General features: G+C 48.3%; 1 protein-coding gene across 2 annotated transcripts in view; it reads left to right on the top strand.

Moving 5' to 3' along the window:
- Nucleotides 1-19,910, top strand: part of LOC118081116 (uncharacterized) — a 41,589-nt gene extending 21,679 nt beyond the window's left edge. For both annotated transcript variants that reach the window (XM_035107308.3, XM_035107310.3), the window contains 7 exons: nt 1,504-1,594; nt 4,453-4,560; nt 6,253-6,900; nt 7,810-8,235; nt 10,692-11,117; nt 12,566-13,186; nt 17,763-19,910. In XM_035107308.3, coding sequence (XP_034963199.3) covers nt 1,504-1,594; nt 4,453-4,560; nt 6,253-6,900; nt 7,810-8,235; nt 10,692-11,117; nt 12,566-13,186; nt 17,763-18,577 — 3,135 coding nt within the window. In that variant the 3' untranslated portion in view covers nt 18,578-19,910. The remainder of the gene's footprint in view (nt 1-1,503; nt 1,595-4,452; nt 4,561-6,252; nt 6,901-7,809; nt 8,236-10,691; nt 11,118-12,565; nt 13,187-17,762) is intronic.
- The last annotated feature ends 3,974 nt before the right edge of the window (nt 19,911-23,884 follow it).

The following is a 23,884-nucleotide window of genomic DNA, read 5'->3' as shown; positions in this document are numbered from 1 at the left end:
GCCGATCCTGGGCCGGCCCGAGGACGAGCAGGAGAAAGCGTGCACGCTTTATCCTGCTGGCCCCCCCGCGCGCTGTGCTCGCCCTTGGGCTGGCACGGGATCGGCTGCGTCAGTACTGCCGCCGCTGAGGCGAGCAGTAGAAAGCGGGGCTGCCACCTTCTGTCTTCCCCTTGGCTCAGGGAAGACAGGCGGGGGCAGCCCCCGCAACGCCGCACTTCGGCTTCGTCCCCCCTGGCAAGCCCCGGGAAACCAGCTGTAGCGTGGGAAGGCAAAGGAAGATCAGCTGTCAGCTTTCCGCGCTACAGCTGGTTCCCGTTTTGTTGCCACTCGCCGCCGCTTCGGCTTTCGCAAGACGAAGCGGCGGTCATAGAAAACCTCGTCGTCTTGCGAATCCCTCGCGCAACGCAAAAGTCTTTCGTCTTGCTAGTTTTTCATTTTGTGAGGCATTCATCTTGCGAGGTACCACTGTACGACTGTATTATTATTATTTAATCCTGATTGGCTGGCTATCCGCTCGGCCAATCACAAGTGAGGAAGGGGGCGGCCCACCAGGGCATAGCAATCCTCCTTTTCACCCCATAAATTTCACCCCTCCTTTTCACCCCCCTGAAGCAGTCCTGGTTTGTTTCCATTGCCAGCTGACTCCCAGATCAGGTGAGTGTGGTGGTGATGGGTTGGGCTGGGTGATGTGTGGCAGCACCTTGCAACCTCAGCTTGGTACAGTGGTGCTTCGCAAGACGAATTTAATTCGTTCCACGGGTCAATTCGTTTTGCGAAAAATTCGTCTTGCAAAGCATGGTTTCGCATACGAATGCATTGAAACTTAATTAATGCGTTCCTATGGGCTCCGGGGGACTGGCGGCGGCAGCGGGCTTCCTTGTGGAAGGCAGGCAGGCAGGCGGCAAGCAGCCCCGGAGCTGAAGCGCAGCGGGTGCTGCTTGCCGCCTGCCTGCCTTCCCCGAGGAAGCCCCCCACTGCCGCCGCCAGTCCGCCAGTCTCGCAAGCTGTGCTTCGGCTCGGGGGACTGGCAGGGAAGGCAGGCAGGCGGCAAGCAGAGCCCTGAGCTTTGGCTCCGGGCTGTTGTCGCATGCCTTCCTGCCTTCCCCGAGCTTCACTTCGGCTCGCACTGACAGCGGCAGAAGAAGGCAAAGAAGATCAGCTGGCAGCCTTCTTGCTGTACTACAGATGGTTCCCCTTTGCATTCCACTGGTCTCTGCCGGTTGCCCCTCACCGCTCGCGGCAACCGGCAGAGACCAGCGGAACACAAAGGGGAACCAGCTGTAGGGCGGGAAGAAGGCAATCCCGCGCTACAGCTGGTTCCCCTTTTGTTGCCGCTCGCCGCCACTTCGTCTTGCAAGTCCTTCGCGCAACGCAAAACGCTTTCATCTTGCGAGTTTTTCGTTGCGCGAGGCATTCGTCTTGCAAGGTACCACTGTATGTACTTCTTGAGACTGGGTCTGAGGCCTACAGGAGATCTGAGCAAAGTTTGCTTTCCTGTTTCAGGAGCCCGAGGATGTGAAGAATGTGCTACCCCACCAGAATCCTCTGCACTTAGCAGCAATGCAGGAGAACGGCATGAACGCCAATGTTTCTGGTGAGTCTCTACTCCAGGGGTCCTCAAACGTTTTAAACAGGGGGCCGGTTCACTATCCCTTAGACACTGTTGGGGGCTGGACTATAGTTCGAAAAAAAATATGAATGAATTCCTATGCACACTGTGCATATTTTATTTGTAGAGCACAAAAAACAGGAAAAATACAATATTTAAAATCAAAAATGATTTTAATCAACATCTCTTGCCCACCTCTCCGCTCTTCTGCTTGGGCTAGCCGGGCACTTCCGCGCTGGCGGCCAGGGCGTGAGAAAGAAGCGAAACACCCCCAGGAACCCAAAGTTTAAGGTGTTTTTTCGCAGGAAAGATAACTGGGGGGCTGTGGCGGCGTGTGTGTTAGGAATCGTGTGTTGGAACTGTGAAATGGAAAGCTAGCTGGACAGGTGCCAGCTGGAGCGTCTCCCTTCTCAGCCTTGCTGCTGCGGAGATCCATCAGTCGTCGTCCTCTGACGTGCGTCTGCAACTCATGTTGCTGTGCATGAGCACACGTTACTCAACAGAGTAAACACGCAACAGATCTGTCTCGAGGCGTGGATACTAGGCTACATTTATTGTACATAAATCAGGACATGGTTCTGGTTCAGGTTTGCTAATTGGGGGCGGGGGCGTGGAGGGGCTGCTCTTCCTGGAACAATCCCGCCATCCTGCGTGGAAGAGCGAGAGGACCAGCCCTGCCCCCGCTCCAAAATGGGGGGGGGTCGTCCTCCTGCCCGTCCATCCCACGGCCACGGCCGCCTTCAAAAAAGGGCACTGGAAACTCAGCACCAGGCTCATACTGCCCAGCCACGCGGCCCCCCCCCCCGGTGGAGACGGCTGTGTGTGTCCTCGCTCCTCCGAGCAGGGAGGGAGCCCCCTCCGGCTTCCAGCCTCTCTTCCCCTTGGTCCCCACTCCTGCCTGCTTCTACCTCTCCCTCCCTCCCTGACGCCTGCCTGCCTTTACCCAGTTCCCGGCCCTGCTGCCCGGGTCCAAGTGCCTCTTCTGCTTCTAAGGCAGCGGCAGTAGCAGTGTTGCCACCGCCCCAGAGTCAGTCAGGAGAGAAACAGCAGCAGCAGAAGCTTCAGCAGCGGCGGAGTACGGAGCAGAGGGGCGAGAATGCCGCTCTCTCTCCCTCAGCCCGTCTTTCCTTTTCCTTCCTTCCTCCTCCCGTCTTTGCACTCGGCCGCTCCGTCACCTGCAGCTCATGTCCTCCCTTCTCCCTCCCATGCCCGCCTGCTGGCCTGCCTTTCTTGCCTGCCCCCCCTGTCTCGACGGAACTTGCAAGGCCTCCCCTCAGGCAGACATTTTTGGGCTTCGGGGGCCTCAGCACCGCCATGTTCAAGGTTCCTGCTCCGTATCTGCATGCTGCGGTGGTGGCAGCAACCCAAGTTTCAGCAGCCATGTGGCGAATAGCTTTTCTATCCTAATTTCTAACACTGCCCAGGACCATCCACAGTATAGTTGTACCTTGGAAGTTGAACGAAATCCATTCCGAAAGTCCATTCAACTTACAAAACGTTCGGAAAGCAAAGTGTGGCTTCCGAAAATCATTCAAGAACCAGAACACTCACTTCCGGTTTTCAGTCATTTGGGAGTCGAAACGTATGATTTCCAAGGTGTTTGGCAACCAAGGTTCGATTATTTTTTAAAATTTAATTTGTATTAAGTTTCCAAATTTTAACAAATTGATCAAATTATTAAATTTTATACTATTTATATATAAGCTCCTGCTGGCCTTAATTAATCCCGGCAAATTGCTCTCTTCTCCACTCCTGATGCAGATGACACACACACACACACACACACACAAATTTAAATCCATTTGTTTGTTCGAGAGGGGAGGTTTAAAAAAGCATTGTAAAAACCCTTTGCAGAGCATAAATAATTGACTCCCCTCTCTCCTTCGATATCAGACAACATCATAATGCCAGCACACAGTTCTTTCATTTTGCAGGAGAGGTCAGGAAAAGAAAAGGCCATTTAAGAACCATACAAACAAACATTGGCTTGCCCCCCCCCTCCTTTCCAGCTGCTGTAGGGTTTTTCACACTTGTTAAAATTCATTCAATCATTCAAATACCTTCTTGGCTCAAATCCAGTCCTTTTGGCAGCTGATTAGTAGCAGCCCTTCATCATATGCTGTTTCAGGAGCACCCCATAATTAATGCCAATATTCCAAATTCTTGACAAACCCTGCACAAATCATGTTCCCAACGGAGGCTCGTCCACGGTGGAGACACAAACTCCCAGGTCGCGCCACCTCTGCCTTTCAGTTTGGCAGATGTAGGCATAAGCATAGTGGGATGCAGTGAACTCCCCAGAACCCCCTGAGGGAGGAGAGTATTGCCAGGAATTTTACCTCATAAATCCTGGCTTTCCCCTGCTTGAACCTCCCCTCTGCCCCGGAGCAGAGCTAGCGCCATGAACCATGGGCGTGGTCTGAAACCCTACGTTTTCTTCTAATAAAGCATGAGAACTGATCACACTGGTGTTTTTTACATCCTTTGGTATCAAACATGCATCAAACCACTTCCACAGGCCCTCCTTTTGAGCCTGTGGATCAGGACAATGCAGAAAGTACCTTTTATCTCCATATTGAGTAAACCACAAGCTCATTCCCACTGTGTCACAGGAAAACCCAGAGGTTCAGTTTGGGCGTGGTCTTGTTATCCGTTTCTTGAATTCTCATGTTCTGAAACCAGAAGTCAGTGAATGCCGTGCAGATAAGCTGGAAAAGCCCAAGTGCTCCTGATGCCATATGCTTATTTTCTTTACGTGTTCTCTCTCTCTCTCTCTCTCTCTCTCTCTCTCTCTCTCTCTCTCTCTCTCTCTCTCTCTCTCTCTCTCTCTCTCCTTATCCAAGAGGGGCTTCAGTTTCCCACACCTGAGATGAACCCTCTACCTCAACATCAGGAATCCATTCCCCCCCAGCAAATGGACTGTGAAGATACGCTTCTGGGCAGGCTCTTGAGTAAGTGAGAGAACCGTAGAATGGGAAGTGAAGATACGTCAGTGCAACAGGGCTAATGGGCATTGTAGTCCCATGATAGATTTCCCACTTCCTGAGGAATCATTCCGTTCTGCCTTAACTGTGATTGACTGTTCCCAGCAAAGCAACCAAGGCAGCAGGATTTAACCCTCCCCCATGCATCAGCTCAGAGGAGTGAATCAAACAGTACTTGCAAGACTGCATGTTCCCCACGTGTAGGCTAAAAGGCTATAGGGCGGCAGGCTAGGAACAATTCCCCAGAATCTGAAAGGGCAACATGTGTCTGAGTAGACATTATCCTGTTGCATGTGCCAGAGTTGTGGAAATTCGGGGGGGGGGGAGACTTTCAGTTGGAAAATTTCCCACTCCACTAAACCAACGCACATCTGATTTAGCAAGTTTATTTGACTTTATGGGGGGGCAGGTGTGTTAATTTACATGTTAATTTTACATGTTGTATACATCTGAAACATTTCCCCAATTGCAGTTGTTAACAGTCATCAATAAGTTTCCACAGCTATCAGCCAATCACCCATTCCCACCACCCTTCTGAATAATACCGCTCCCCACCCTCTCACTATATATAAGGGTCTGGGGACTTCTGTTTCAGTGTCTGAAGAAGCGTGCATGCACACAAAAGCTCATACCAATGACAAACTTGGTCTCTAAGGTGCTACTGGAAGCATTTTTTTAAAAAATAATTTTACTATTTATACTCCAGCCATTTGGCTTGGTTTTATCAGACGCTCTGGGTGCCATTAGGCTGAGGGGGTATCAGCTTGCCTGGGGCCATCAAATTAGGTTACTTCCCAGATCTACAGTGGTACCTTGGCTTATGAACACAATTGGTTCCAGAAGTCTGTTCATAAACTGAAGCGTTCATAAACTGAAGCGAACTTTCCCATTGAAAGTAATGGAAAGTGGATTAATCCGTTCCAGACGGGTCCGCGGAGTACTCAACCTGAAGCGTACTTAACCCGAAGCATGGGTGTAATTGGTTCCGGAAGTCTGTTCATAAACTGAAGCGAACTTTCCCATTGAAAGTAATGGAAAGTGAATTAGAATAGAATCATAGAATCATAGAGTTGGAAGAGACCACAAGGGCCATCCAGTCTAACCCCCTGCCAAGCAGGAAACTCCATCAAAGCATTCCTGACAGATGGCTGTCAAGCCTCTGCTTAAAGACCTCCAAAGAAGGAGACTCCACCACACTCCTTGGTAGCAAATTCCACTGCCGAACAGCTCTTACTGTCAGGAAGTTCTTCCTAATGTTTTCCTAATTAATCTGTTCCAGATGGGTCCGCGGCGTTCGTAAACCGAAAATTTGTAAACCGAGGTGTTCCTAAACCGAGGTTCCACTGTAATTCAATTTCTTGTTCAAATCGAGCTGAACTCCTACACTGTCTCATACCAGAAGGCGATCCTTTGTATAGTCTTGCCTTGCTTTTTGAACAGAATGTTTGGAAACCAAGGCGCAGCTTCCAATTGGCTTCCAATTGCGGAGGCACGCCAGAAACAATAGCGGAAGCTGCATTGGATGTTCGGATTCCCAAAAAACATTCGAAAACTGGAACACTCGCTTCCAGGTTTCGATCGTTCAGGAGCCAAAACGTACGAGTACCAAGGCGTTTGACAACCAAGGTATGACTGTATATTTTCTCATCTTCTGTCCAGGGAGTAGACTTCGGAACGAGATCAAAATGGAGAATTCTGATGATGATTTGGAGACGGAATTCAGCTTTGAGGGCTTACCAGATGAACCTCCAGAGGGTGATTCGAATACCGAGGTTTCTGAGCCGAGTCCTGAGGGGAAACAAGATGAGCAGACGGGGAGACGCAGTAAACGAAAGAGGAAATGTGTGAAGAGGAAAGGCAGATATGTCCCCAGGGAGAAAAAGCACACTTGTCCTGAGTGCGGGCACATGGCCTATTACCTTTCGGACATGGTTAGGCACATAAAAACCCACTTGACGAAAGGGGGCTACAAGTGCCAAGAGTGTGGGATGACCTACAAAGATAAATCATCTCTGGAGGCTCACCAGCAAGCCCACATGTCCCAAGGTAATGCCAGCAGCAGCCAAAGTTATGGGGCAATGACCTCAAGTGCCCCGAAGGGTAAAGAGCACACATGCCCCACATGTGGACTGAGCGCAGCTACACCAGAGTGTCTCTTCGAGCATATGATAGCCCACCTGGAGGAGAGGCCTTTCAAGTGTCCAGAATGTGACAAAACCTTCCGGTATAAGTCGCATCTTGCTCTTCACCAGGAGACGCTACACTCGCAGCAAGAAAATGTTTCGGGTTATCGCAGGACGCCCAGAGGTAGGTCTGTTATTTCAATCTGAGGCTTCCTGTGCCTGTTTCCAAACTGTGTTGTGACACATTAGTTTGTTGGCTGCTGTGTGTAGGTCATACCTGCCAAGTTCCTGCCTGAAAAATAAGGGACCGGACCGGAAGTAGCAGACCGGAAGTAGCGCTGCCGCCATTTTGGAACTGGGCGGAGCATGCTCAGAAGTGACTTTTGATGCTGATGTGCCCAGTTCCAAAATGGCCGCCGCACCAGAAGTCGCGCTGCAGCCATTTTGGGACTGGGCAGAGCAGCATCAAAAGTCGCTTCTGAGCATGATCCGCCCAGTTCCAAAATGGCCGGCGCACTAGAATAAACCGGGGAAAAACAAAAAAAAATCCGTTTTTTGGCAGCTATGGTGTAGGTATGTCATGTGAATGCTCCCTGCACTCCTCCCAGGGCTGGAAAGGGGTTAGCTGAACCTCTAGTTTGCTAGTAAAACTAAATTACTGTGCATGCTAAAAACTGTCACTAACATGAAAAGCTTGGAAAGCTCTGTTCTACTGCAAAAGCGGGGAAGCTTTGTAACAGGGGCTGAAGTATCTCTGAGGGAAGCTTATCAGACGGAGTGTGCCGGCACCCTTTTTCTGCCACCCTTTCCCCTCTCTCTCCCTCCTTGCCCAGCAGATTCCCAGGGTGGTTACAGATTGTGCTTTCCAGAGACATAAGCTGATTGCCTGCAAAAGGGCTTTTGAAACAGCTGCGAGGGCCTAAGCTTCTCACCCCATGATACAGAAAGTTGGGCTACTAGCTTTCTAGCTGGTAGTTCATCATTTGGCCTTGTGTGTGCTGTGCTCCCTGTGGTTATAAAGTATTCCGTGTTGTGATACCGTTTGTCTCCTCTCGCTGCCACCTCTATTCACATCTTCCATCTCTTTTTGCAGCCACCTCTGGGCCGAGCACGGCTGGAAACACTCCTCTGCTGCTGCAGCCCATGGCTACTGCTTCGACGAGCGCCGAGACCTATGGCACTAGCCCCCCTTCAAAGCTGATCTTGAGCAAACCTGAAGGAGAGGTGCCTCTTTCTCGCTATGGGACAAAAACAGTGAAGGTGGTGCTGACCAAGTTTGCCAAGCTCTGCAATGGGAGGAAGCACACCTGCCCTGAATGTGGGTTTGTCTCTGAAAGCTTATCGGGCATCATTCAACACAGGAGAGTCCACACGGAGGAGATGCCCTATAAATGCAACAGATGTGGGAGAGGCTTCAAGTCGTTGTCACACCTTGATAAACACTGCAGCAGAAATACATGCCAGCAAAACAGCCTTGCTATGGATGCCCCTCTCGAAGAGGGCCAGATGTCATACGAAGGTGAACAGAATAACTTGGTTGATCCCCAATAATTCGCAAAATACAGCCCCACTTGCGCGGCTGTTGTGTCCCCTGGTTCTACACATGTACGTGAAATTGCATAAAGTGGGGAGGGCGCTGTTGAGAGGCTGGCCATCCATCCCACCTGCCAGTGTGGTGTAGTGGTTAAGAGCGGTAGACTCGTAATCTGGGGAACCGGGTTCAGGTCTCCGCTCCTCCACATGCAGCTGCTGGGTGACCTTGGGCTAGTCACACTTCTCTGAAGTCTCTCACCCCCACTCACCTCACAGAGTGTTTGTTGTGGGGGAGGAAGGGAAAGGAGAATGTTAGCCGCTTTGAGACTCCTTCGGGTAGTGATAAAGCGGGATATCAAATCCAAACTACTCCTCCTCCTCCTCCTCCTCCTCCTCCTCCTCCTCCTCCTCCTCCTCCTCCTCCTCTTCTTCTTCTTCTTCTTCTTCTTCTTCTTCTTCTTCTTCTTCTTCTTCTTCTTCTTCTTCTTCTTCTTCTTCTTCTTCTTCTTCTTCTTCTTCTTCTTCTTCTTCTTCTTCTTCTTCCTGCCTCCAGTGATTGGGAAGTTGAGCTTGGGGGTTCATGGCTGGGTGGGTAGCTATGCTGCTGCGGGGCTTCTCAGTGCTCTCCCTGTTAGTCTCGGATGTTTCTGGAGACAGTTTTCTTTTTATCTAGTCTCTCCCCCACCCCCTTTGCCTATTTGGGCGATGAGGGAGGGCGGAGGGACTCAGATCCTGCCTAAGGAATAAAATTGGCATGGGCAAGCGAGGAGGGGGCGAGCTGAGACATGAAGCGCCCCCTGGTGGGGCGGAGGCAAGGGGTGGTCCAGAGAGCAGCGTCAGCGGCGGCCGCTGACGCCCCTCGCCGCTCTGCCTGAGTAGGAAGAAACACAAAGCACACTACGGAGCGGGTTGCTGGCGCTGGAGCACCGCCCCCGGCAACCCACTCCGTAGTGCGACGTGTGTGTTGTGCGTCGTGACGGACGCCCCCCCCCCACGGGGTGCGTTCTGGTTTGCTGCCCCGGGCAGCCAGAAGGCTAGCAACGCTGCTGCCTCCACCCAACCCCGTGTGACTTCCAGCCTTCCCTATATTCCGATTTATATATCTTTGTTTCAATGCCTATTCTTTATTGTATTTTTCTACTCCTCTAAGTATTTTTCTTGGGGGGGGGGCTTCACATGTCTGCAAAGTTCAAAGTTCAAGTTTCAAGTTCAAACCTTAGCAACCTTCCGTTATGCGGTTTATTATCTCAACATTTCCAGCACACGCCTGTACATTAGTCCCAATTAAACTCTAATTAACAGAAGAACCTCTGCTTCTTAATGGCGAAGTAGGGGGGTTATCGGCACACGAAGCGCTTTTGCACTCAGCGTCTCTGCCTCTCGCATTCCATGTTGAAGCGAGAGCCAGATACTGAGACACATGCGAGTGAAGCTCCTCCCTCCCGTCTCCGAGGAGAACTTGCAAGGATAATTGCCCTCAATCATCCTTGGTTTTTCTTTCTCCCGCTGTTGTGGGAGCTGTCTCCATTAAGGCACTGGAACCAGAAGCCGTGTGACCTTGATCTCTGGTTGTGCAGCAGAGCTGAGAGCATTCCCTTTCTGCCTGCTCCCTAGGTAGTCTTTTGAAGTGTTAAATGAACTGCAAAGATGCTTGTTCACACATTTAAATAGATGCTTCTCTCGCAGGGCAGGAAATATATTGTATTTTGTAAATAAATAGAGAAATCTTGCTGGAGAGGCTGTTTCTTCTGATCACACAGAAGAAACCTTGGAGAAACGGAACTGCTGTGTGGAAAACACCATCTAAAGCAGAGTTTTACAAACTTTCACAATGTTGGCTGCAGTGTGTAGGTGTGTTGCACAAATGCTCCCTGAGCTCCTCCCAGGGCTGGAAAGGGGTTACATAGTTTAGGATCCATTTTGCTAGTAAAACTGAATTTCGCAAAATGATGCATGTCTAAAAAGTATGTCATCAACATGAAACGTTTTGACAGCTCTGCTTTAAACTGATGCATATTCTGTTAAATGGAATCTTTTTGAAATACTTTGGTTCCTCGGTTTTCGAATGTAAAACCATTCAAGTTCTGAAACATTCAAAATCTGAAAACTCAATACGGAAGCTGTGTGGCATGTTCAGTGTCCGAGGCCCGTATGAAAACCAAAATGTTCGTCAACAGAAATGTTTGGAAACCGAGGTACCACTTTAGAAGAAAGTATATAATCGTATGATATTTTATGTGCAAGGGATGCCAGCATGACCTATCAACGTTTTATAATTCAAACTACAAGTGGGTCGGGGGGGGGACTTTTATATCTCTACAGCACGGTTGCCTTTATATACACCTCTATCATGTCGTCTCTGACGGTTCGTTGTAACCCATCCTTGTAGGGGTCCATTTCTCTATCGCCTTGATCGGACTCATTTATTTGCCTTCCCTGCAGGTGTTGAGGACTCTCTGCCCACAATCAAAACGGAGGAAGAAGAGTTTGAGATATCCCCAGAAGGTCCTACATTGAGTCATGAACCTGCTTTGAGTGAACACCCAAGAGAGAGCAGTTTGGCTGCAATGGCTGCAATGGTTGCAACGGCAGGTTCAGCTAACCGTCGGAAAAAGCCACACATTTGCTCACAATGTGGATACAAGGCTAGGAGTTTAACAGACCTTGTTTACCATATGAGGAAACATACTGGAGAAAAGCCCTACATGTGCCCTCGGTGTGGAAAAACCTTTGCATGGAAAGCGAGCCTTAGTAAACACTTGGAATATCATTCCTGCTCAAAAAATAAACCTGTTCCTGACCCCTCTGTTTCCAGTACCCCTTTGGTTCCCCAGATTCCTGTGGCAGAATGTGACGTAACGCTTAGCGGTGAGTACTTGTCTACGGTGAGTCATTAGATATTAGAGGATTGTGCAGATTCTTCTTCTTTTTCAACAAACAAGCTGTGTATAAATTTTATGAAAGAAACCAAATCAGATAAATTAAGAGAACAAGCCCCTGCACCAAGGAGCAGAATACTTTCCTATTCTAACTAAGCTAGCTCAATTCTTGGCCTCTTACTGGTTTGCTAAGTGTTGATCTTGCCTCTGCCACGAACTCGTTAAGCAGCCCCTTTAGGCAAGATACTGTGTGTGTGTGTGTGTGTGTCCTTGTCCTTTCTCTGCTTCCCAAACTTATTTGGCCTACCGCCCCCTTTTCAGGAAAATAATAATAGGCACACATACACACCCTGTTACATCAGTAAGCGTCATTACACAATAGATGAAATAGGTATGAACGGTTTTTCAAATCTGGACGAGGAGGTGGACTAGGCCTGTGATTTAAAAAAAAACCATGGGGTGGACTGGAGTGAAGCCTGTCAGCTCAGTCCGATCCGCCCCACGGGCGGGGTTGGCACTGCAACCCACCTGCCATTGGATAAATAAGCAGTCAAGCTGCAATCCACTTTCTGCGCCTTCTTTATGTTTCCATTGCCACCTTGTTTTTATTCAACAGCTCCAATTTTACCCAAGCCTACTCCCTCCCCCAACCCTGGATGATTCCAGAGGCACCCAGGGTGTGGTATTACCCACTTTGGGAAACACTGCTTTACACCCTTTACAAATGAATAAAAAAAAACCGGATTCATATTTCAGGTGCAATCAAAAGTGCTACGGCATTACGCTGAAAACTTTTGATTGATTGATGTCTGCGTACACTCCAGCACCTAATTGGGATTAAGCTCTCTAGCTTACTTCCATGGGGCAGGGAGAAAAGGACACATACAGTCGTACTTTGGTTTTTGAACAGAATGCTTTCCGGAAGTCTGTTCGACTTCTGAAACGTTCAGAAACCAAGGCGTGGCTTCCAGTTGCGCAGGCGCACTGAAAACAATATCGGAAGCTGCGTCGGATGTTCAGCCATACAACCAGAGTCTGAAACCATGTTTTCGAAGCTCTAAACTCTGCTTACACTGACAGTGGTTTTATGTTGCACCCCAAAACAACCCTAGCTCAATGCTGGTTTGTTTTCATGCCTCACCCCAGAGGCTCGCCTGGCTACAGAAGTGTGAGGCAAGAGCAGGTAGAAAACAAAAGCAGCCATTCGTCAACATATGCTTCAGTTACTTTGCTTGTCCATGGGACTGCCCTTCACAAAAAAACTTTTTTATTTTAAAGCATGTTTGCAGCTCTTGGCTTTCAAAAATAAGGGGGTCAGGGGTTATATAGCCTCTTCCCCCAACCCTTGGGGCAACAGCCCTATATCTCAATTATCTCTTCTTCTTTTTGTAATAATCTTTATTGAAATATATCTCAATTATCTCTGTATCCTCACAGATGAGGAGGAGTTAATTAACATCCTGGCGAAGCAAACTCAGAAAAAAGGAGTGAAAGTGCAGGAACCCCAGAGAAAACCTTCAGGTGGTGGTTCTCTAGCTCAAAGTCAGCAAAAATCAACTCGGTGCCGAGAAACCAGGACTGCCCAGAGGAGCAGGTATAATCTGATGGATAGAAAATTCCAGTGTCTTGAATGTGGGCACAAATCCTACTATCTCTCCGACCTGCTGAGACACCAGAATCGCCACGGAGGCGAGAAGCCCTACAAGTGTCCTGAATGCTGGAGAGCTTTCTCTGAGCCTTCTGCCTGCAGCAATCACTACAAGACAGCCCACAAGTCTGACAGTCATTCTGGCTGCAGGAAGACGCCCGTCAACAGAGCACGGAGCCTCCAAAAGGAGAAGAAGCACACGTGCGCCAAATGTGGGCACGAAACCTACAAATTGTCAACCCATCTTATCCATATGAAAAGCCACGTGGGTGACGGGCCTTTCCCCTGTGACAAGTGTGGGGAAAACTTCAGTTATAAATCAAATCTTTCCCGGCACAAGAAGATCCACGAGAGAGATCTCTCCAATGCCAGAACGAAGTCTCTCTCTGAACACCAGCAAATTGCTACAGGTGAGCACCGTATGATTTGAATCAGGAAGGGTTAAAATATATATATACAATAATATACAAGCTGTTAATTATCTTTAAGTTTTAGTGCGCTTAACCGAAGAAAGTACCCAAATAAAAAGGAATCCCATAAAATCTGATCCCATCTCACCCCATGCCCAACCATACCATTTTTACTCTTTAATCTCAAAATTCAGAACCAGAGTATGGGGATATAACCAACGTAAGTTCTGCTCAGATTACACTGATTAAAGTTAACGGACCCAAACATATTAATGTTTGTTGTCTTCAGTGGGTCTTCTCCGAGTAGGACTAACAATGTGTACAATGCACAATTCACATGGCTACAGTTTGGTTAATGGTAGCCTGACAGAATTAAACAAACCTCAGCTTAGAATGAAAGTTATGGTTCTCTTCGCATGCTCTCTGCCATCCCTGAAAATATAACCAAATGTGCAAGTTCTTCCACATACGGGTACCAATACAGTGGTGCCTCGCTTAACGAATGCCCTGTAAGACGAATTTCTCGCTAGACGAATGGATTTTGCGATCGGAGGTTGCCTCGTAAGACGAGGTTTTCTATGGCTGCCGCTTCTTCTTGCGAAGCATGGCCATAGAAAAATGAACCTCTGACTGCAAAGTCTACCGTGTAGCGAGAAATTGCCAGGGCTTTTTGCCGCCTGCCTTCCCCTTGGCTTGGGGGAGGCAGGCGGCAAAACGCCCCCACACCACCACACTTTGGCTCCAGGGACAGAGCCGAAGTGCAGCAGTGTGGGGGCTGCGAAAGCCCCCGCGGCGCGGTGCAGGGGCTTTTCACTTTCACACTGCGCCACTTCGGATCCAGGGGACAGTTTTTAGGTCTATTTCTTTCTCCACATTAACTTCAAAGCTTCCAAATATAAAGCACATTCCTCGGTGATGAGATCATAGTAGGATCTTTTCTTCCTGTTGAGGGAACGTTTCCAGCACCAGAAACTGTTTTCCTCAGGCAAATTTTCCAAGTTCGCAGGATTTAGAAACAAATAACACTCTCCCCACCCCCCACCCCTTATCCTGCATCTGGAGGGGAATTTAGGTCCAATCTTTAGGAGTTTAATAGTCCCAAAAAAATTCCGGCTTCAGGTCAATATGATCACCTTCCCAGTCAGTGGTCAGGAATTGACTTCCTTTTTAGATCCCTTCCCCGTGCCCCGATTAATTGTTCCAATTAATTCCAATTTATTCTGAACTCACGGCAGTCTTTAACTTTGAGAATTACTTTGGAAGAATTGAGCGCTCACATTCCGCTGGCTCTTGCAGCTTTGTGCAGTGAAGGCAGCAATGGATCCATAGCACCCGCGCCTACCACCTCGCTCGCTCTTGGGGCTCTTACTAGAGCCTACCGGGGAGCAAAGGAGGTGCAAGGGGTGTTCGCCGAATCTCCACAACCTCAGAACACCCGATCTGAGGTTCTTTGGGGTGCCCACAGCGCTGGTGCGGTACCCCGTTCCCTTCAGTGTGCCGGAGTTTCTCCGCAAGAAATCTCCTGAGAGGCTTGAAATGGCGCTCAACCGGAAGTCTCTGTTTAAATATTTTTTTTCAACTCCTCATATACCATGTCCCAGAAACTTTTAATTTTATTACAAGTCCACCACATATGAAGTACCGTGCACTCTGAATGATTACATCTCCAGCACATTTTAGATATTGTTTTATACACTTTGGATATTTTGGTAGGTGTTATATACCACCTATAAAAACATCTTGAGAAAATTTTCCTTTATCAAGTCGCAAGCCGTGAATCTCCAGTCCTTATTCCATAATTTTTCCCATGCCAATAATTGAATATTTTTGCCTAGGTCCATTGCCCAAATTATTCCCTCCTTTCTTTCCTCTGCACTTCCATTATTATCCCACCTTTTACATTTGCTCATGGAAAAGGCAGTAACAACACTCATGACTCCATACTGGTATCTTCACCCCTGCAATCGCCTTAGCCCTGATGTGCCCAGACCATTTTAATAATAATAATAATAATAATAATAATAATAATAATAATAATAATAATAATAATAATAATATTATACCCCGCCCTCCCCAGTCAGAACCGGGCTCACACCAATAAAATTACAATAAAACATAAAAAAACAATTAATTAAAATACAGATTAAAATACAATATTAAAATTTAAAATGCAGCCTCATTTCAAGTAGTCCATAAATCCAAGCTATGAGGGAGGAAAACACAGGGGTCAGACTAAGTCCCAACCCAAAGGCCAGGCGGAACAGCTCTGTCTTGCAAGCCCTGCGGAAAGATGACAAATCCCGCAGGGCTCTGGTCTCCTGTGAAAGAGCATTCCACCAAGTTGGGGCCAATACTGAAAAGGCCCTGGCCCTAGTAGAGGCCAATCTAGCCACCTTATGGCTCGGGATCTCCATAATATTGTTGTTTGTGGACCTTAAGGTCCTCCGCGGGGCATACCAGGAGAGGCGGTCCCGTAGGTTTTAGGTCTCAAATGTCTGATGTTACCCTGGCAACCTACAGTGAGGGAAGAGCATCATAAAATCCTCTTCCTGGGTCTCAGATTGCTTCAAGGATAGTTGATTTTACACTCTGGTGCTAAAACATCGTGCTGTTCGTATCACTTTCAGGTTGGGGATTTTGTGGTTTTATATTTTGATTTTGTTCTTTGAACCCGAGCCCTCTGGGTATAGGGTGGCATAAAATTCAATCTATATATATATAAATGTAGAAGGTCTATGTTTGTACGGCCACACTTTTCTCCAAAACCGCTTGCCCGATCGGCCTCAAATTTGGCCACAACATCAGGTGCACATGTGGGAGTGTCTCTATCCACTTACATTGGCCGGATGACACACCTAGGACAGGTAGAAACCTGGATTTATGTAAAAAAAATTTGCACCCTCCAGTGGACATCCAACAAACATAAGGGGAGCAGCTCGCCCAGAGAGCAGGCTGCTCCCCAGGGACCCACGCCCGCCTTGGAGATCGCACACCCGAGAGCAGGCCACTCCTCAGGGACCTGCACCTGCCTCGGAGAGCTTGCAACAGCCACGGAGGAAGGCCATTCCACAGTCCCTGCCCGCCCCGCAGATCACGCCCCCACCAATCTAGCTCCCGCCAGAGACCAGGCCTCCTCCACAACAGGCCTCTCCACGTCCCTTGCCACCCCAGGAGACACGGAACGGCCACAGACAAGACCGCTCCACAGTCCCCAGCTGCCACATGGATTCTGCCTCCACCAGGGAGCAGGCCGCCTCCAGAACAGGCCGCTCCCCATCTCTCGCCGTCCCAGGCCGCGCCCTCCCCACAGATTCCGCCACCAACAAGGAGCAGGCCACCCTGGGAGACAGACTGCATCCAAGATCTGAGACCAAACACAGCCCACCGACATCCCCCCGCCACCCCCCACCAAAATCAAACCCACCTCTCGATCCAGACACCCCTGGACACCACACCATGCCCCCAAGATCAACACACTCCACCGACATCCACCCCACCGAAATCAAACCCACCCCATGATCCACCCCCACCCCACCGCCATACCCCCCCCACCATACCCCCCCCGAAATCAAACCAACCCCGCGATCCGCCCACCCCTGCACAACGCACTGCGCCCCTGAGATCAACATCCACCCCTGACATCACCCCCACCAAAATCAAGCCCTGAGATCAACACCCCCCCACTGACATCTCCCCCACCAAAATTAAACCCACCCCATGATCCAACCACCCCCAGACAACGCACTGCACCCCTGCGATCAACACACCCCACCGACACCCCCCCCCCGCCATCCACCCCACCCAGGGATAGGTAATGCCTTCCCTGGGTGGGATAGGGACGACCAAAATAGGGGACAGGGATACGTAACCCCTACCCTGGGTGGGGTGTGGGGACCAAAAAACAACCCAGGGATAGATAAGTCCTTCCCTGGGTGGACTGGGGGAGGCGAATACGAGACAGGGGTATATCAACCTTTACCTCCGTAGGCTATAGGGATCCAGAATAGGAGACAGGGATAGGTAATGGGTCGGTACACAGTGGGGGGAGACACAGGGATCCGCCTACCTAAACATAACACACACAAAACGGACTCTGACGGTCAGGGAAGTCTGAAGGGGGACTCTGACCCTCCATTTAACAAACTGAGCCACAGCAATGCATGGCAGGGCCAGCTAGTAAATAAAATAAATAGATAAGGGGAGATGGAATGCAGCATAGGAGGGAGATGTCCACAAATGCAGAACGCACAAAAATCAAGCCTAATACCGTACATTCTAAACAGTTAAATGCAATTAAACTGAAGCATTTAAACATTGTTAAAATAATGAAAATATACACCTGGGGTCTTCTTATATCAAAAGGATGGAGGGGCCGCTGTCAACGGGGCCATGCTCTTCCTAATGTCCCCATTTGCTGAAACTCAATGCAGCAGGGCTTCATTGACAAACATTGTTACCTGGGAGAGCTCTTTCCTCCTCCTCCTCCTCCTCCTCCTCCTCCTCCTCTACCACCCCCCTTCTTCCCTTGAAATGGGCTGGTCTCATGCCTGGATTGTTTCTCCCTCTGTCCCTGCAGGCAACATGACAACAGTGGAACTGAAACCTCTGAAAGTGCCAGTGCTGAGCCACATGGACAGTGACAAGCTGGCTGAGCTCCGGGGACGATGGAGCCTTTGCAAACAGAAAGGGGGAGAACAAGCAGAAGGGCCTGTTGCCTCCGCCGACGGTGCTTCCACTGCTAAGGCTGCCTCCACTGCTGAGGGTGAATCCGCTAAAGGTGCCTCCACTGAGGATGCAACGAGTGACTCGGCCAAGGACTCCGAGGCTGAGGCTGCAGCTAAGGCTGAGGCTGCAGCTAAGGCTGCGGCTGAGGCTGCAGCTGAGGCTGAGGCTGAGGCTGCAGCTAAGGCAGCAGCTGCAGCAGCAGAACGTGAGCTAGCAGAAATTAAAGCAACAAAAGTCCGTGCGAGGCTGGAAAGGTTTGTGTATTCCAAAGGCGGGGAGACAAATCCCTGCCCGTCAGAGCCGGACACCAGCCAGACTGCCCCAGTGGAAGAGAAGCCACTGCCTCCCGAAAGTTCTGCAAGCGAGAAATCCTCCGAGGGTGAGCCCACCACCTTAGCTGACCAACAGAGTACCGACGACACGGGGGAGGGTCCCCAAGAGGGCAAGGCAGGGGAGGGGCCCCATGAGGGTGAGGCAGAGGAGGGGCCCCATGAGGGCGAGGCAGGGGACGGGCCCCACGAGGGCGAGGCAGGGGAGGGGCCCCACAAGGGCGAGGCAAAACCATACCTCTGCTCCCAGTGCGGGCAGGATTTCATTCGGAAGGATTCCTTGGAAGCCCACGAGAAGACTCATGGCTTTGAGTTCAGCAAGCGCTTTGACGAATGAGCTGGCAGGGCCTCATAGGGCAGGATTGGTTATCAAGGATCACGCTGAATTGTTAGCTGAGGAGAGGAGATGGGAAATAGCGGCACAGCTGTGAAGGAAAGACTTGGGACCCATCTCCAGCCCAGTTCAGACAGTCATATAGACTTGCCCTGACTTGCCCCACTGACTGTTGCAGCAAGTTTGGGGCAGTGGCCTTCCAGCTGCATGGACTGATGGAAAATGGAGGTCAGTGACACCTGGAGGGACACAGGTCCCCCACTTGTGAACTATCCTATCTTAAGAAGGCTTAACTCAGTAGCAAGTTCTGCTGGGAGCTGGTGTCCTCCGTTGGTAAATGCGTACTTAGGTTGCAACCCTGTGCATGGTTCACATTGTACTGCACTGGGGAAGTCTTGTTCACACCGTCACAAGCATTGAAGTCTGTTTTGCAGTTGTTACTCTTTCTAAGTCTGAAAGGGCAGTGGCACAGGAAATGGAAGGTGTCAAAAACTTTATACAGCAACCCCATCCCTTTGCGGAGCAGGTGTGGTGGTGATTGAGCATTCAAAGGAGGGCTGCTAACTTTTTTTTACTGGCCCCTGCTCCTCTGCCTTCAATGTTGTCGGTATTCTCAGTTTACAGAGCTGACCTCTTCCATGCTGCTGGGTTGTTGATTTTTTGGCACATGGTGGTGATTTAACGGCCCAAGATCAAGCCAGGCTGGGTATGTTTTTACCAGTTTGCAACCTGAACTCAGACTTCTGCCCGTGTAATGTAATATAGCTCCCTCTCTTCCTACCTCTGGAGTTTCCGAATCTCCCCTCGTCTTGCCTCATGACTTTTTATTACTTTTAAATGTTTTTGTTTGTTTTTTCAACATTTAGACAAGAGCCCTGGCTAGTTTGGATACTATAATTCAGTAGACTTTAGACATGAAAACATAAGCGTCCTTTTAGCTTGGCATTCTGTTTTATGCACCAACCCGCTGTTTTCAGATGCCCTGCTAGCATCTGTTAATTCGGAGGTTTCCTGAGGTTCACTTGCCCTGCTGACAGTCCTGGATAAAGGTGTATTAGAAATATTGAGCGGTAGTTGGGAAATAAATGATGATTGGGAAGGGGAAGTTTTGTATAATTTTGTTTGCCTTGGTGCCGTTGGAAAGCAAAAGTGCACTGGAGATGAGAAAGTAACAACCCTAGAAGTATAACTTGCCTGAGAAAAGTAATGTCTATTATAGAATACAAAGTAAAAGTTGTAAAAATTTTAGAGCTGTTGACGTCATGTTTGTGGCAGCTGCAGAGGAGTTTGTGGACATGAATTCTCATAATCAATAAAGAATTTTTCAATTTTAAAACCTTCCAGAATCTTTCCCCCCACTGTCAATGTTGGACTATTTTGGGAGCTTACCTTTATAAAGGCTTATGGCTGCAATGCTATGAATGAATTTTTAAGGTGTTAGGTTTAACACACGCATTCATCAAAATGGAGTCTTGTAAAAATGGGGGAGGGGAAACCAATGCACAAAAACTGCAAGAGAGTTAAAACTATCCAATGTGAGTTTGAAACAGCACTTAAATGGATTGATTATCGATCAGGCCAAAGGCCCATTTAGTCTGACACTCTGTTCTTACAGTGGCCATTCAGTCTCCAAGGAAGACCCAGAGTCCAACAACGCTACTGTCCCTACCTGCTATGCAGTGGCACATGCTACCTCCAATTGTAGAGGTGGAACACAGCCAGCAGCCACTGGTAGCCTTTATCCTCTCTAAATCTGTTTACCCCTTTTTAAGCAAGCCAAGCTAGCAGGCCTCGCTATATCCTGTGTCAGTGAATTACAGTTTGTGGCACTTGGGGGAGCACAACCGCACTAGTCAAAGCCCTTAGTAAGAGAAACCATTTTTGCCCGGTGTCTTCAAGAAATTGCAGGAGATGCTGGCTGAATGCAGGGAGAGCAGTCCAGTTGAGTCGCCACAACAGAAAAGGCTTGTAGTTCACACACACCACCTAAGGGGTGAGGCTCTCCAGCTGCGGTTCCATCAGCCCCAGCCAGCATGGCCAGTATGCTGCGGTCTATGGTCTCCGAACCATGACTAGTTGGGTCTGGCACACTTCCCAGTGGCAGCAGTTGTGAATCAGCAGTGGCACACAGCATCAAAGTGCTTCAGGAGCTCTGACCCAGACAGCGAAGTAACAAATCACAGAAGCAACAGACAGTAAATAGTCTTACTGCCAGATTATACAAAGTTTGACAATTGCAGCTATTTACAGTTTACTTCCACCAGAGTCCCAGTGAAGTTTTCTCTTAAGAGTTTCCAGGCCTTGCTCTCTGCAAAGCCGCCTCCCCCCTCTATCTTCTCAGCTTGGTAGATGGACACAGACTAAACACAGTTCATAATCACTGTAGGAACTGCGGAGGAGTAAAGAACAGTTCCCACAGAAATGTCCTCAAGTAGGAATAAACATCCAGCACTTAGCTGCTTCTGGAATCTTCATGAACTTCTGGAAATGAATGAACACACTCACCCCAACACAGTAAGTGGGAGCAGTTGTAGCTGTAGATCAGCAACATGTTTCCTATCTCTTTCCTAGGAGGGGAAAGCACCCAAATCGATTATATCAATGCAGATATTGCATGAGAGAAGATGGTATTTTAGATAGATGTAGCTGAATTTTTGAACTGGTCAGAATATGTGCCTACCTAGCCTTTGGAGGAAGGAGTTAATTTCTTTCATGGGGGCAAATCACCCCATGCATGATATAAGCCAACAGGTGCAAGATCAGCCAAGCCAGTTGCTATGGCAACAGCCCAGTGTCATTTATAGAATAAGCTTACCAGATTTTCTTCAATGAATCTGGCGACACACTTCAACTTCCTACTAGATTCTGAAGGAAATCAGCCCTGAGTGCTCACTGGAAGGACATCCTTTTTTTATATATATATATATACTTTTTTTTGATTTTACAGCTATATACAATACCAAGCCACATACAAACGAAGAAAAAATTATTTCAAACATAAATAAAAAAAAGAAAAAGTACCACAGGTATCCAGTTGTAACATTTGTCAAATAAAATATTCTTTCATACCAATTGTCGACCTAGGTTTGTGTCTCAAATCATTACTTTTTTCTTCCTATTCTTTATTGTTTTTTTTTTTTCTTCACCTCATTTCCCCCCACTTGACTTCCTCCTCTCTCTCTTTGGTTTTCTTTCCCTACAGTTAATTTCGTCCCTTACATACTCCACCAGATAACTTTTTTCCAATTATGTTTCCAATCGATTTGTTATACGTCCTGGTTTTTTACCTTCTTGTCGCATTTTGTAGTAGTAATCTACTAGTTTTCCTTTTCTCCTTGGTCTATCTTTGTTTAAATTTTACAATAATCTTTCTTGTAAGTCATAAATTTTTCCCATTCTTTTTGAAACTTTTGTTGTTTTTGATCCCTGATTCTCCCCGTTAACCTAGCCAGCTCTGAGTATTCTATCAACTTCTCCCTCCAGTCCTCTATCGTTGGTATTTCTGTTGTTCTCCACTTTTGAGCTAAGATAACTCTTGCGGCCGTGGTGGCATACATAAAAAGTTTGTGGTCTTCTTTCTTTATACTTCTACTTAAAATACCTAACAACATTTCTTCAGGTCTTTTTGGGAACGTATATCGTAGCAATCTTTTTAATTCCACTGGAAGGACATCCTGAAGCTGAGGCTCCAATACTTTGGCCACCTCATGAGAAGAATCCCTGGAAAAGACCCTGATGTTGGGAAAGATTGAGGGCACTAGGAGAAGGGGACGACAGAGGACGAGATGGTTGGACAGTGTTCTCGAAGCTACGAACGTCTGACCAAACTGCAGGAGGCAGCGGAAGACAGGAGTGCCTGGCGTGCTATGGTCCATGGGGTCACGAAGAGTCGGACACGACTAAACAACAACAATTAAATAGATGGATTTTGTCAGGGGACTGATTTGTAAATCCAGGGACTGTCCCCGGGAAACTGGGACGTCTGGTAACTTTATTATAGAAATGATTAGGATATGACAGCTCATCAGTAGGTGAAGGTGCAGTCCATGTTACATCTTGAATTGCTGGAATAACAAATTATTTATACTTTTATGTGTCTGCATCTACAAAGCCTACAAGCTTTATATATCAACGTCTGGAAGAGTATTACTGAAGCCTGACCTTCCACAGCAGTAAACTATTTTGGGCCTTAAGCTGCTTCTGTGTGGTGACTGGAACTGGGGGCAACTTCTGCTATGTGGGCATCTCACCTCAGATTCCCAACAGGTTATGGGCCCAGTTCTCCAGCTACCACAGCCCAGTTATCAGCTACCAGAGGTCAGAAGTAAGAAGGCAGTAAATCTGGATGACACAAGCGAAGGAGGAGACAAGTTGAAGCAATAAATTTTCTGTGACATATTCCAGGGAGGCGGATGATGGTGCAGTGTCTCACAACCGGGCTGGTTTTGGAATAGTTGTTGGAGGGAATTATTCATGTTGGAGCTTCATGGTGTACATGTATAGAAATACTTTCTACTTGTATCTGTATCTACAAAGCTTACAAGCTGTATGTATATATAAACATCTGGAACTTTATTACTGAAGCCTAATCTACAGGAGTAAACCATTTTGGATCATAACTGGAACTGGGGGCAACTTCTGCTGTGTGGGTATCTCACCAAATATTCCCAACAGGTGGCCCCTGGATATTATCTTGAGAGAAATTTAACCCTTGGGCTGCAAAGTTTCCCCACACCTGTCCCTACCTGTCCCTGGAGATGCCAGAAATTGAAACTGGGACCTTATGCATGCAAGTTTCAGAATTGAGCAGAAGCTGAAGTGGTGGAAGAGGCAGGGAGGAGTCCAGCTGGTGTCTCCCTGTCAGGCCACCCTTGTCTCTCAGAACCAGAAGAGGCATAAAAAGGCTGGAGGAGAGGTTGGCTACACAACCTCTTCACTTGATTGGTAAAAGCCCTGGAAAGGAGGGGACCTAGATGGCTGTGTAGAGGCGAGGATTTTCAGTCTCGGCAACTGATTTTTATGGAGTAACACCACTGGGAATATGCTACTCTGTTCATTAGGCTTAACACTCAACTAGGTTCGTCATGTTTTTGCTAATAAAGAGTTAACTTCTACTTTGAACTGTGTGATTACTGAGCAGCACGCTCCTGATATGTACCTTAATTACACGAAGGGGTATTGGTGTAATTTATATATTCCTGATGTTCTGTGTTGCTCTTCTGTTAACACTGTTGTGGTGTTACACCAGTACAGGTGTCGGAGTTTTTTCAGCCAGAACAAAGTTCTGGCACACCTCAGGTGGGCACCATT

Source organism: Zootoca vivipara, chromosome 2, assembly GCF_965207765.1.
Source record: "Zootoca vivipara chromosome 2, rZooViv2.hap1.1, whole genome shotgun sequence".
NCBI classification, from domain to species: Eukaryota; Metazoa; Chordata; class Lepidosauria; order Squamata; family Lacertidae; genus Zootoca; species Zootoca vivipara.
This window is presented reverse-complemented; position numbering and strand designations above follow the sequence as displayed.